Source organism: Carcharodon carcharias, chromosome 10 (assembly GCF_017639515.1).
Source record: "Carcharodon carcharias isolate sCarCar2 chromosome 10, sCarCar2.pri, whole genome shotgun sequence".
NCBI lineage: Eukaryota > Metazoa > Chordata > Chondrichthyes > Lamniformes > Lamnidae > Carcharodon > Carcharodon carcharias.
The window spans coordinates 165,899,012-165,911,927 of NC_054476.1; the positions used below are offsets into that span (position 1 = coordinate 165,899,012).

Below are 12,916 nucleotides of genomic sequence, written 5' to 3' on the forward strand. Positions count from 1 at the left end.
TAGTACTCCCTCCGTAATGCATTGAAGTGGCAGTCTAGATTACATGGTCAAGTCCTGCAACCAGGACTTGAGTCTACATCTTTCAGACCCAGAGGTGAGAGTGTCTCCACTGAGAAGAGTTGCCACTTAGTTAACTGTAAATGGATCAATAAAGCAAGTTCAGAATAACTGGCCCAATACTTCGAAGGAACAGGTTTTATACAGTTTACGTCCATAAATATGAATCATACTGAGGCCAGCTCTGGTTACATCACAATGCAAATTTTAACAGTGCAATATGTCAAAATAGGTGCCCATCATTCTGTGAGTATAACAATCTAATAATATTTTTTAATGACTGACCAGCTATCAATCAGTAAAGTCTGGAGAGGATTTAAATAAAACAGTAGCTGTTGGTGACAGCACCGTGATTAATCATTTCAAAATGATCTATCATTTCAAAATGCCTTCACCAACCTAAAAGTTTTTTCACTAATCCCCACCCATTACAAAACAATTATGACATTTTACATGCAGATAGATAGCAGCAATGTTAAAAGGAGGAACTCAAATTCAAAGAACAATTTTGCCCCCCCAATTTATTTGTAGATTCTCAATGAGAAAGGAGAAAGTTTCTTTGACTCCGATGCTGCAAAGCATACTTGGGCATCCCTATGGTGGGGCTGTGCCAGCTTGACAAGGAGTCTTGCCAGTAGTACTCCTGAAATAATTTTTAACTGGCTCATTCTGCAATGGGGGAGAAAGAAAATGCTCTCCTTATTAAATAAACAGGGTTTGAGTGCCACCTGCTGGACAATTTTGTGGAAGCACCCACAGCATTTACAGCAACATGCACAACAGAAATTAATGAGATGTTTATTGGTATAATTTCTCTTGATATGATTAATGCCTGTTTACTTTCAAAAAATATTCATGATAAAAATACTACAGATACCCTCAAAGATGGTAATTATGGTATAAAGTACTCTATTCTGGGATTAATTACCATTTGAGTTTTATTTCATTACTATTTATTTAACTTTTATTCACATTTTTTCTCCTCAATGGAGTGAACAACAGAGATGACAAAAGCTATAGATCCATTTGCAGGGCCACCACCCTGAGGGCATCAGAGTTTCATGTTCAACTACTGCCCAATTAAAAAGTAATTTGATTTATTAATGTTGACATGCATCAACTACAATTTCTTTACCTATATGGGTTTTCATATATATTTCATGTCAATATTTAGATGAAAATTATATTATGTTTTACAGATTATGTTAAACAGCCATTCAAAACAATGCTAAAAATGCTTCACGGGAATCGACAGTTAACTTAAAATACAAGAAACTTAAATAGTTACCTGTTTTGCTGACTTACGAGAACAAGATCTGCCCCAAGAAAGTGTGCTGATCGAAGCACAGCTCCCATATTCATGGGGTCCTGGATTCCTTCCAGTGCCAGCCACAAGATCGGTCTGTCACTGCGTTCAAATGCAGGACCATCAATATCAGTTGAATAGCATTGATCATAGTTCACATAGTCCAGTGGTGTCACCTCGAGACAAATGCCTTGGTGAACTTGGCCCTCACATAACCTATCAAGCACCTTTCTCATCACCTGACGTACCGGCACGCCGATTTCCCTAACTCGCTCATAGATCCCCTGCATTTCAGTTCGCCAGCTTCGATTTTCCTTAACAAACAGCTTGAAAACCTTTCTGCGCGATTGGGAAAGTGCCAGGCTGCAGGGTGCAATGCCAAATAACATCTCTGAACCCCTTTCCCTATCGAGGGGTTGAGAGATCTTTGGCATTTTTCTTTTCGTAAAATCATCGTCTCTAAGGTTGAGAAATTCCAAGTTACGGACACGGTTAGGTTTTGAGTTTGATCGTGTGTATGTGACTTTGGAGATGTTTCGAGACACCTGAATAAAACCAGCATCATCTTGTTTCCTTGAAGTTCCAGTGGGAAGATTTATTTCTGGCCTCTTTGCCATTCTGAATGCAGCAGGCCCATGGAAGCTCTTTGGGAACTCAGTTAATCTCTTTGCATTACCTTTAACATCCAGTTCTGACTTATTGAAGTCGCGTTCGTGGCTCTTACTTGACTTTGATGCCTTCTCAGATTTAACTGTGGGCTGCTGTTTGACTGATGCTCTGTCATTGGGTATTTCCCTTTTGCAGCTACAATGACGAACAAACTGTAACCAGGAAAACTGCCAGAGACTCCTCCTCAGACACATGGCAGCTTCGTTCGACATAATAGATGACATCGTTGCCTGTTTTAAAAACTCCACCTGTCAAAAGCAAATTGTTTCTGTCATACTACTATATACAAATGCTCATTGCTGAAATAATAGTGACAGCCCAGTAAGTAAATGTACTACCAAACCACACCAACCAAAAGGCCTCAAGTTTAATTCAACAATTTCAGATCATGAACTCTCTCCTCCATTCCCACCCCCTTTCCGATCCCACTTTTTCCGATAATTTATAATTTTTTTACAAATATATTTTCCTTTTCCAACCACTTTTAAATTTATTTCGATCTATTGTTTCATCTCCACCTTTTAGCCCATTTCGATCCCTTCCCCCCACCCCACCTCCATTAGGGCCATCTGCCACTAGCTTGTCCTACTTGCTACCCTTAATGTCCCCATTAGCACATTCCTTAGATAATTTCACCACCGTCAACAGCCTTTTGTCTATGACATCTCTGGCAGTCTCTTCTTGGCCTCCACCTATTACTGGCCCCCTATCGAGCTCTGCTGTCCCACCCCCCTCTACCAGCTTATATTTCACCTCATTTCTATATTTCTTAGTGCTGATGAAGGGTCATACGGACTCGAAACGACACCTGTATTCGTCTCTGCAGATGCTATCAGACCTGCAGGGTTTTTCTAGGTATTTTTGTTCTAGATTTCCAGCATCTACAATATTTTTGCTTTTATCCCAGTTTAATTTGTCTGTGCAGAGACAACTCATCTCAGCCAGTAGTTAGGATGTGACAATTTGGCTCATGCCCCTGAGCTGGGGAGGGTAAACAGGTTAGTTGCCATTCATAATCACAATTCAGTGTTCCCCAATGTACACAGTGTGTGAATGTTAGGCAAGGACAGGGTCTGACTTTGGTTATGATGCCTATGACAGTCAAATATCCTCCAAGTATTTACTAGCCCGCAACATAAAGGAGCAGCTGGGACTCATGAACATAATGATGCTGCAAGGCAAGGGAGGGAAGGAGGAAGTCCAAATCTGAATGTCAACATATTCATGAGAACAAAAGAAATAGGAGCAGCAGTAACCATGCGGCCCCTTGAGCTTGTTCCACCATTCAATAAGATCATAGCTGATCTTCAATCTCAACGCCACTTTCCTGCCTGATCCCCACATCCTTTGATTCTCTTAGTTTCCAAAAATCTATTGATTTCAGCTGTAATAAATTCAAAGTGTGAGCATCCATAGTTCACTGGAGTCAGAATTCCTATGATGCACAACCATCTGAGTGAATAAAATTCTCAATCCTAAATGGGAAACCCCTTATCTTGAGACTATGCCCCCTGGTTCTAGACACTCCAGCCAGGCGAAATTGCCACCTAAAGCTTTGTATGTTTCAATTGGATCACCTCTCTTTCTTCTAAACTCCAGAGAGTATAGGCCCATTCCACTCAATCTATCCTCATAGGACAATCCTCTCATTCTAGAAATCAATCAATCTTTGTTGCACTCTTTCTAAGGCAAGTATATCCTTTCTTAGGCATGGAGGTTTAAACTGTACACATTAGTCCAGGTGTGGTGACCCTGTACAATTGCAAGAAAACTTCTTTAATTTTGTACTCCAGCCTGCTTGCAAGAAAGGCCAACATACCCTTTCCCTCTCCAATAACTTACTGAGTCTGCAGGTTACCTTTCCGTGTTTCATGTACAAGGATAGCCAACTTCCTCAACATTCCTTTATTAGTTTCTCATGTTTAAAAGATATTTTGTTTATTCTTCCTACCACAGTTTCCCACATTACATTCCATCTGCCACCTCCTCACCCACTCACTTAACTCACCCTTTACAGACTAAAAGCAAAAAACTGTGGATGCTGGAAATCCAAAACAAAAATAAAAATAAAAATGCCTGGAAAAACTCAGCAGGTCTGGTAGCATCTGTGGAGAGGAACACAGTTAACGTTTCGAATCCGTATGACTTTTCAACAGAACTAAGGAAAATATAAAAGAGGTGAAATATAAACTGATTTAAGGGGGGTGGGACAGGTAGTGCTGGATAGAGGGCCAGTGATAGGTGGAGATAGCCAAAAGATGTCATAGACAAAAGGACAAAGAGGTGTTGAAGGTGGTGATATTATCTAAGGAATGTGCTAATAAGTGTAGAAAGCAGGACGAGCAAGGTACAGATAGCCCTAGTGGGGGTGGGGTGGGGGGGGAAGGGATAGAAATAGGCTAAAAGGTAGAGCTAAAACAATGGATGGAAACATATTTTAAAAAAATGTAAATAGGTGGGAAAAAAAAATCTACATACATTATTGGAAAAAGGGGGGGATCGGAAAGGGGTGGGGATGGAGGAGAGAGTTCATGATCTAAAATTGTTGAACTCAATATTCAGTCCGGGAGGCTGTAAAGTGCCTAGTTGGAAGATGAGGTGCTGTTCCTCCAGTTAGCGTTGAGCTTCACTGGAACAATGCAGCAGGCCAAGGATGGACATGTGGGCATGAGAGCAGGATGAGGTGTTGAAATGGCAAGCGACAGGGAGGTCTGGGTCATGCTTGCGGACAGACCGAAGGTATTCCACAAAGCGGTCACCCAGTCTGCGTTTGGTCTCTCCAATGTAGAGGAAACCACATTGGGAGCAGAGAATGCCGTAGACAGCTGAGGGAAGTGCAAGTGAAATGCTGCTTCACTTGAAAGGAGTGTTTGGGCCCTTGAACGGTGAGGAGAGGGGAAGGGGCAGGTGTTGCACCTTCTGCGGTTGCACTGGAAGGTGCCATGGGAGGGGGTTGAGGTGTAGGGGGTGATGGAGGAATGGACCAGGGTGTCCCGGAGGGAACGATCACTGCAGAATGCCGCCGGGACGGGGGGTGAAGGGAAGATGTGTTTGGTGGTGGCATCATGCTGGAGTTAGCGGAAATGGCGGAGGATGATCCTTTGAATGAGGGGCTGGTGGGGTGATAAGTGAGGACAAGGGGGACCCTATCATGGTCCTGGGAGGGAGAAGAAGGTGCGAGGACGGATGCACAGGAGATGGGCCGGACATGGTTGAGGGCCCTGTCAACCATCGTGGGTGGAAAACCTTGGTTAAGGAAGAAGGAAGACATGTCCGAGGAACTGTTTTTAAAAGTGGCATCATCAGAACAGATGTGATGGAGGCGAAGGAGCTGAGAGAATGGGATGGAGCCCTTACAGGAAGCGGGATATGAGGAGCTGTAGGAGTCGGTAGGCTTGTAATGAATATTGGTGGACAGGAAATCACCAGAAATTGAGACAGTGAGGTCAAGGAAGGGAAGTGTCAGAGATGGACCATGTGAAAATGATGGAGGGATGGAAATTGGAAACAAAATTAATAAATTTTTCCAGGTCCAGACGAGAGCATGAAGCAGCACCAAAGCAATCATCGATGCACCAGAGAAAGAGTTGTGGGAGGGGGGTCGGAGTAGGACTGGAACAAGGAATATTTCACACAACCCATAAAGAGACAGGCATAACTGGGGTCCATGTGGGTGCCCATAGCCGCACCCTTTATTTGGAGGAAGTGAGAGGAGTTTAAGAAGAAATTGTTTAGTGAGAGAACAAGTTCAGCCAGACAGAGGAGAGTAGTGGTGGATGGGGATTGTTCGGGCCTCTGTTCGAGGAAGAAGTGGAGAGCCATCAGAGCATGCCGGTGGGGGATGGAGGTGTAGAGGGGTAGAGATGTAAAGCCCTGTACAGGCTCTTTGGGTCGGAATTTTGCTCTGCCTGACAGGTAGCACATCGGGAAATTTCCCTGCTTGGTGCACCCTTCCAAGGAGAAAGTGTCCTGCCAGACCCAATTTTTGCTCTGGAAGGGGGTGGGGGTGGGGGCGGGGGGGGGGGGGGGGGGGGGGGGGGGGGGGGGGGGGGGGAGCGGGAGAGAGAGAGAGAGAGAGAGAGAGAGAGAGAGTGAGTGGAGGGCAGGAGCACATCCCAGCATCTCCTGGAAGCAGATCAGAGGAGGCCACAGGGGCTGTCGAATGCCAAGGTGGGCTATTTAAAAGGCCCACCCACCTTGTGGTAAACAATGGGCCCCAATGACTTTGTCCCAGCTGTTTCTTTAAATGTTAGATCCTGAAGCACTCACCATCCCCATCACTCCCCACGCCTCACCACCCCCATCACTCCCCACGCCTCACCACCCCCATCACTCCCCACGCCTCACCACCCCCATCACTCCCCACGCCTCACCACCCCCATCACTCCCAACGCCTCACCACCCCCATCATTCCCCACGCCTCACCACCCCCATCACTCCCCATGCCTCACCACCCCCATCACTCCCCACGCCTCACCACCCCCATCACTCCCCACGCCTCACCACCCCCATCACTCCCCACGCCTCACCACCCCCATCACTCCCCACGCCTCACCACCCCCATCACTCCCCACGCCTCACCACCCCCATCACTCCCCACGCCTCACCACCCCATCACTCCCCACGCCTCACCACCCCATCACTCCCCACGCCTCACCACCCCATCACTCCCCACGCCTCACCACCCCATCACTCCCCACGCCTCATCATCCCTATCACTCCCCACGCCTCACCACCCCCATCACTCCCCACGCCTCATCATCCCTATCACTCCCCACGCCTCACCACCCCCATCACTCCCCACACCCATCACTCCCCACGTCTCATCATCCCTATCACTCCCCACGCCTCACCACCCCCATCACTCCCCACGCCTCACCACCCCCATCACTCCCCACGCCTCACCACCCCCATCACTCCCCACGCCTCACCACCCCCATCACTCCCCACGCCTCCCCACCCCCATCACTCCCCACGCCTCCCCACCCCCATCACTCCCCGCGCCTCCTCACCCCCATCACTCCCCACGCCTCACCCCCGCCTCACCACCCCATCACTCCCCCACACCTCACCACCCCATCACTCCCCACCCCCATCACTCCCCACGCCTCACCACGCCATCACTCCCCACATCTCACCATCCCCATCACTCCCCACGCCTCACCATCCCCATCACTCCCCACGCCTCACCACCCCCATGCCTCACCACCCCATCACACCCCACGCCTCCCCAACCCCATCACTCCCCACGCCTCACCCCCGCCTCACCACCCCATCACTCCCCACGTCTCACCATCCCCATCACTCCCCACGCCTCACCACCCCCATGCCTCACCACCCCATCACTCCCCACGCCTCACCACCCCCATGCCTCACCACCCCTCACCACCCCCATCACTCCCCACGCCTCACCACCCCCATGCCTCACCACCCCCATCACTCCCCACGCCTCACCACCCCCATCACTCCCCACGCCTCACCACCCCCATGCCTCACCACCCCATCACTCCCCACGCCTCACCACCCCCATGCCTCACCACCCCTCACCACCCCCATCACTCCCCACGTCTCACCATCCCCATCACTCCCCACGCCTCACCACCACCATGCCTCACCACCCCATCACTCCCCACGCCTCACCACCCCATCACTCCCCACCCCCATCACTCCCCACGCCTCACCACCCCATCACTCCCCACGCCTCACCATCCCCATCACTTCCCGCCCCCATCACTCCCCACGCCTCCCCACCCCCATCACTCCCCACGCCTCACCACCCCATCACTCCCGTCTCACCATCCCCATCACTCCCCACGCATCACCACCCCCATCACTCCCCACGCCTCACCACCCCCATCACTCCCCACGCCTCACCACCCCCATCACTCCCCACACCTCACCACCCCCATCACTCCCCACGCCTCCCCACCCCCATCACTCCCCACGCCTCCCCACCCCCATCACTCCCCACGCCTCACCACCCCCATGCCTCACCACCATCACTCCCCCACGCCTCACCACCCCCATCACTCCCCACGACCATCACTCCCCACGCCTCACCACCCCATCACTCCCCACGACCATCACTCCCCACGACCATCACTCCCCACGACCATCACTCCCCACGACCATCACTCCCCACGCCTCACCACCCCCATCACTCCCCACGCCTCACCACCCCCATCACTCCCCACGCCTCACCACCCCCATCACTCCCCACGCCTCACCACCCCCATCACTCCCCACGCCTCACCACCCCCATCACTCCCCACGCCTCACCCCTGCCTCACCACCCCATCACTCCCGTCTCACCATCCCCATCACTCCCCACGCCTCACCACCCCCATCACTCCCCACGCCTCACCACCCCCATCACTCCCCACGCCTCACCACCCCCATCACTCCCCACGCCTCACCACCCCCATCACTCCCCACGCCTCACCACCCCCATCACTCCCCACGCCTCCCCACCCCCATGCCTCACCACCATCACTCCCCCACGCCTCACCACCCCATCACTCCCCACGCCTCACCACCCCCATCACTCCCCACGACCATCACTCCCCACGCCTCACCACCCCATCACTCCCCACGAGCATCACTCCCCACGAGCATCACTCCCCACGCCTCACCACCCCCATCACTCCCCACGCCTCACCACCCCCATCACTCCCCACGCCTCACCACCCCCATCACTCCCCACGCCTCACCACCTCATCACTCCCCACACCACCTCCATCTCATTGACAGAGGTAGCTTTTTAAAAAACTTTTAAAGGGCTGGGGATTTGAATAGCTTCACTGCTTGACAATTCTACAGACTTTACCTGCCCTGCACAAGCACCTACATCCACTCCAAAAATTTGTGAATCATATACTGTGTATTAAGGCCCTTGCAACAGCGAAAATGGGGTCTGTTTGAACACAGCATGGAGTTCAAATGGCCCTGCTAAATTCAAGCGACCCTCATGTGAGTTACAAAGCCACCCACCCCACCACCACCTCCCACCACCCCCCGACTACTGGCAGAAATGAGGTCAGGATTTCTGAATCCAGGTCACAGCCACCATTTTTATAGGTCCGTGAAATCCAGCCCTTTGTATCCTCCTCACTCTCCTGCCTAATTTTGTATCGTCAGCAAACTTGGAACAATTCAGTTGCCGCAATTTTAATCTGCTGCAGCGGGGCACAAGTGGAAGATAGGCCCTCAAAACTGGGGATGGGGTGATGTGGAAAAAAACTTAAAATGAAGTTGTGATTAAAAATCTGGCTGGTGGGTCAAGAGCAGAGGTAGTCACGACTGGTGCCTATTTGCTCTTTCAACTACAAAGTGGACTTGAAGAGAACCAGCGAGGAATATATAAGATGTAATTGTCCTTGAATTTTAGTGTGAACAACAGCAAATCTTGCATTCCAATTTCTATCACTTAAAGTACAAGACACATTAACTTAAACTAAGTGCTAAATGGTTAACTCTCATGGTAAACAACGGACTCCAATGCATAACGTTTAAGTTACAATTGCAACTTCAACCAACATTGAAATATACTGATAAAAGTGTGAAAACAAGCAAAAGTTTTTCCCATTAGAAGAAATTTGGAAAAGCACAGCAAAGATTTAAAACCCAGTCCTTCGCCAATGCAAATGCATTAGGACCTAAGGCATCACTCGTGTCAGCCTGGGAACTGGGTTTCAGCAGATTAGCTGAGGCAAGGGGTAGTGAGCGGTGATGTCACTGAGATTTAACGAGGTGTTCTTTGTGACGGAGAAGATATGGGGCCAGAAGCTCAGCTCAGGGGCGAACATGCCACAGAGATAGTGAACAGTCTGCTTTGGCCTGAGTGCTCAGGGAGGAGGATGGATCAGAGTTTGGGAAGTTAGGGAGATCAAAACAATGGTTTCAATCTTCCCAATTTTGGAGGAAGTTCTGGCTCATTCAAGATTTGATGTTGGGCAGTGTGACAGCAGAGGTATTGAAGGGGTGTGAGAAAGGTGGAAGGTAGACAGAGCTGGGTATCATCAGTATATATGTGGAAATTGACCTCATATCTTTGGATATCACCAAGGGACAGTACAGAGATAAAGGAAAAGGAGACAGATTTTAGGGGGCTTCAGAGTGTGGGAAGAGAAGCCTTGCAGGAGATTCTCAGTCTATAATTAGATGGGAAAAACTGTAACCAAGCAAGAACAGTCACACTGAGCTGGTCAACAGAGGATGCACTCTGGGGGATAGTGTGGTCAACCATTCCATTAGCACTTATCCAGAATCACAGAATTGTTACAGCACAGTAGCAGGCCTTTTTTTAAATATTCATTAAGGGGTGTGGGCTTCGCTGGCTAGGCCAGCATTTGTTGCCCATCCCTAGTTGCCTTGAGAAGGTGATGGTGAGCTGCCTTCTTGAATCACTGCAGTCCATGTGGCATAAGTCCACTGTGCTGTTAGGGAGTTCCAGGATTTTGACCCAGGGCATTGAAGGAACAGCAATATATTTCCAAATCAGGATGGTGAGTGACTTGGAGGGGAACTTCCAGATGGTGATGTTCCCATCTATCTGCTGCCCTTGACCTTCTAGATGATAGTGGTTGTGGGTTTGGAAGGTGCTGTCCAAGGAGCCTTGATGAATTCCTGCAATGCATCTAGTAGATGGTACACACTGCTGCTACTGTGTGGTGGAGGGAACGTTTGTGGATGAGGTGCCAATCAAGCAGCCTGCTTTGTTCTGGAAGTGTCAAGCTGCTTCTGTGTTGTTGGAGCTGCACTCATCCAGGCAAGTGGGGAGTATTTGATCACACTCCTGACTTGTGCCTTGTAGATAGTGGACAGGCTTTGGAGAGTCAGATGAGTTACTTGTCACACGATTCCTAGCCTCTGACCTGCTCTTGTAGCCACAGTATTTATATGGCTAGTCCAGTTCAGTTTCTGGTTAATGGTAACCCCCAAGATGTTGATGGTGGGGGATTCAATGATGCTAATGCCGTTGAACATCCTATCATGTTTGCACCAGCTCTCCAAATGAGCAATTCACCTGTTACCATTCCCCTGCTTTTTCTCTTAATCCTGCACATTCTTCATCTTCAGAGAACTGTCTAATTCCATTTTGAACGCCTCCACCATACTCTCAGGCAGCATGATTCAGATCCTAACCACACACGATGTGTTGAAAAGATCTTCCTCATGTCACCATTGCTTCGTTTGTCAACCACCTTAAATCTTCGCCCTCTCGTTCTTACTGCTTCCATCGATTGGGAACGTTTTCTCCCTATCTACAATGTCCCAGCCCCTCACGATTTCGAACAGCTCTTATCAAATCTTGGTTCACAGGTGATGTGAAGAATGGCTGCTTGGGTGAGATGGCAAAAGGGCAGCTGGTACCTAGGAAAAAGCCCAAGGAATTGAGAGAGGCTGGGGGTGGGGGGGGGGGGAGAAAACCAGGGTGTTAGTTAGTCAGTTAGTTAAGATTACGCACAATGAAAAGGTGGAAGAGCAAATTACTGGTGCTTTTTGGAATGATAAACAAAACATTTCCAGCCTCATCAGTGTTTTGCTTTTAAGATACACCTGCTGATGTGAGCAGCTGATCAGCTGCAGTAAAATTAAATTAAAAAGGCCTGAACTTACTATTTAAATGATTTGATTTGGTGGCACAGGGTGAGTTTGCTCATCCAGCCCCAGGGGGAGGGGGAGGGGGAGGTGGATGGAGGATTGGGGGGGGGGGGGGGGGGGGGGGGGGGGGGGCGGGGAGAGAGAGGGGGAGGGGGATGGGGGAGGGGGGAGGGGGAGGGGGAGGGGGGGGCCTCGGCTTGTCTCTGGCTCTGGCTCCTGGCCGGACACCGACTCTCTGCTCAGGGAAACCACCGCATCCCCCCCACCCCACCCCCCGGGGTTCGCCACAGTCACAAGTCCCCCCCCCCCACCACGTCTACACCGCGGACCCACTCCAGCCACACGGAGAGAACCGCTCGCCACCCACCCCGAGGCCCGAGGCCCAGTCAGTCCGGAGGAGGCGCAGGCGCAGCCGCAGGCCCAGGCCCAGGCCCAGGCCCCCGGTTACCCAGCAACGCCCAGACCGGAAACGGAAATCACCATCCGCCCCGCCCCGCCCCGCCCCCGGGGCCAGAGCGCGTGCGCCACACCGAAAACTCCTTCCGACCTGAAGCTTTGACTCTCCGGCGTTCGGAGGCCCTCGTGCCGCCGCCTTTTAAACTTGTATTTTGTTCGCCCTGCGCTCCTCGGTCCGGAATTTGAGTCACCCACGTCCCTGACGTGTTGGAGGAGTAAGATTTATTTTTTTGGTTCCGTAATTTTTCTTCATGAAGTTGCCGGAAACACGTCTGACCCACATGTAACCGGTCAGCCCGTGTAGGGGACACGTCCCCGCCCCTTAAGTCCAGTTACAGCGGCAAAGCAAAGAATTGCATGTCCCCCCCCCTCCCCCTCCCCCTCATCTCACACCCCTCCCCATCTCACCCCTCCCCCTCATCTCACACCCCTCCCCCCATCTCACACCCCTCCCCCTCATCTCACACCCCTCCCCCTCATCTCACACCCCTCCCCCCATCTTACACCCCACCCCCTCCCCCTCATCTCACACCCCTCCCCCCATCTTACACCCCACCCCCTCCCCCTCATCTCACACCCCTCCCCCCATCTTACACCCCTCCCCCCATCTTACACCCCACCCCCTCCCCCTCATCTCACACCCCTCCCCATCTCACCCCTCCCCCTCCCCCTCATCTCACACCCCTCCCCCCATCTTACACCCCACCCCCTCCCCCTCATCTCACACCCCTCCCCCCATCTTACACCCCTCCCCCCATCTTACACCCCACCCCCTCCCCCTCATCTCACACCCCTCCCCCCATCTTACACCCCACCCCCTCCCCC

General features: G+C 50.9%; 1 protein-coding gene across 6 annotated transcripts in view; it reads right to left on the reverse strand.

Annotated features, from left to right (window-relative positions):
- mrm1 (mitochondrial rRNA methyltransferase 1 homolog (S. cerevisiae)) overlaps positions 1-12,088 on the reverse strand; it is a 96,712-nt gene extending 84,624 nt beyond the window's left edge. For 4 of the 6 annotated variants that reach the window (XM_041197369.1, XM_041197367.1, XM_041197368.1 and 1 more), the window contains exons 1-3: positions 12,003-12,078; positions 11,058-11,404; positions 1,346-2,280 (exon numbers count right to left, since the gene is read on the reverse strand). In XM_041197369.1, the coding sequence (XP_041053303.1) occupies positions 1,346-2,256 (911 nt within the window). In that variant the 5' untranslated portion in view covers positions 2,257-2,280; positions 11,058-11,404; positions 12,003-12,078. Of the gene's footprint in view, positions 1-1,345; positions 2,281-11,057; positions 11,435-12,002 lie in introns of all 6 variants that reach the window. The other 2 variants (XM_041197365.1, XM_041197366.1) reach the window with 2 other exon arrangements.
- Between the last annotated feature and the right edge of the window lie 828 nt (positions 12,089-12,916).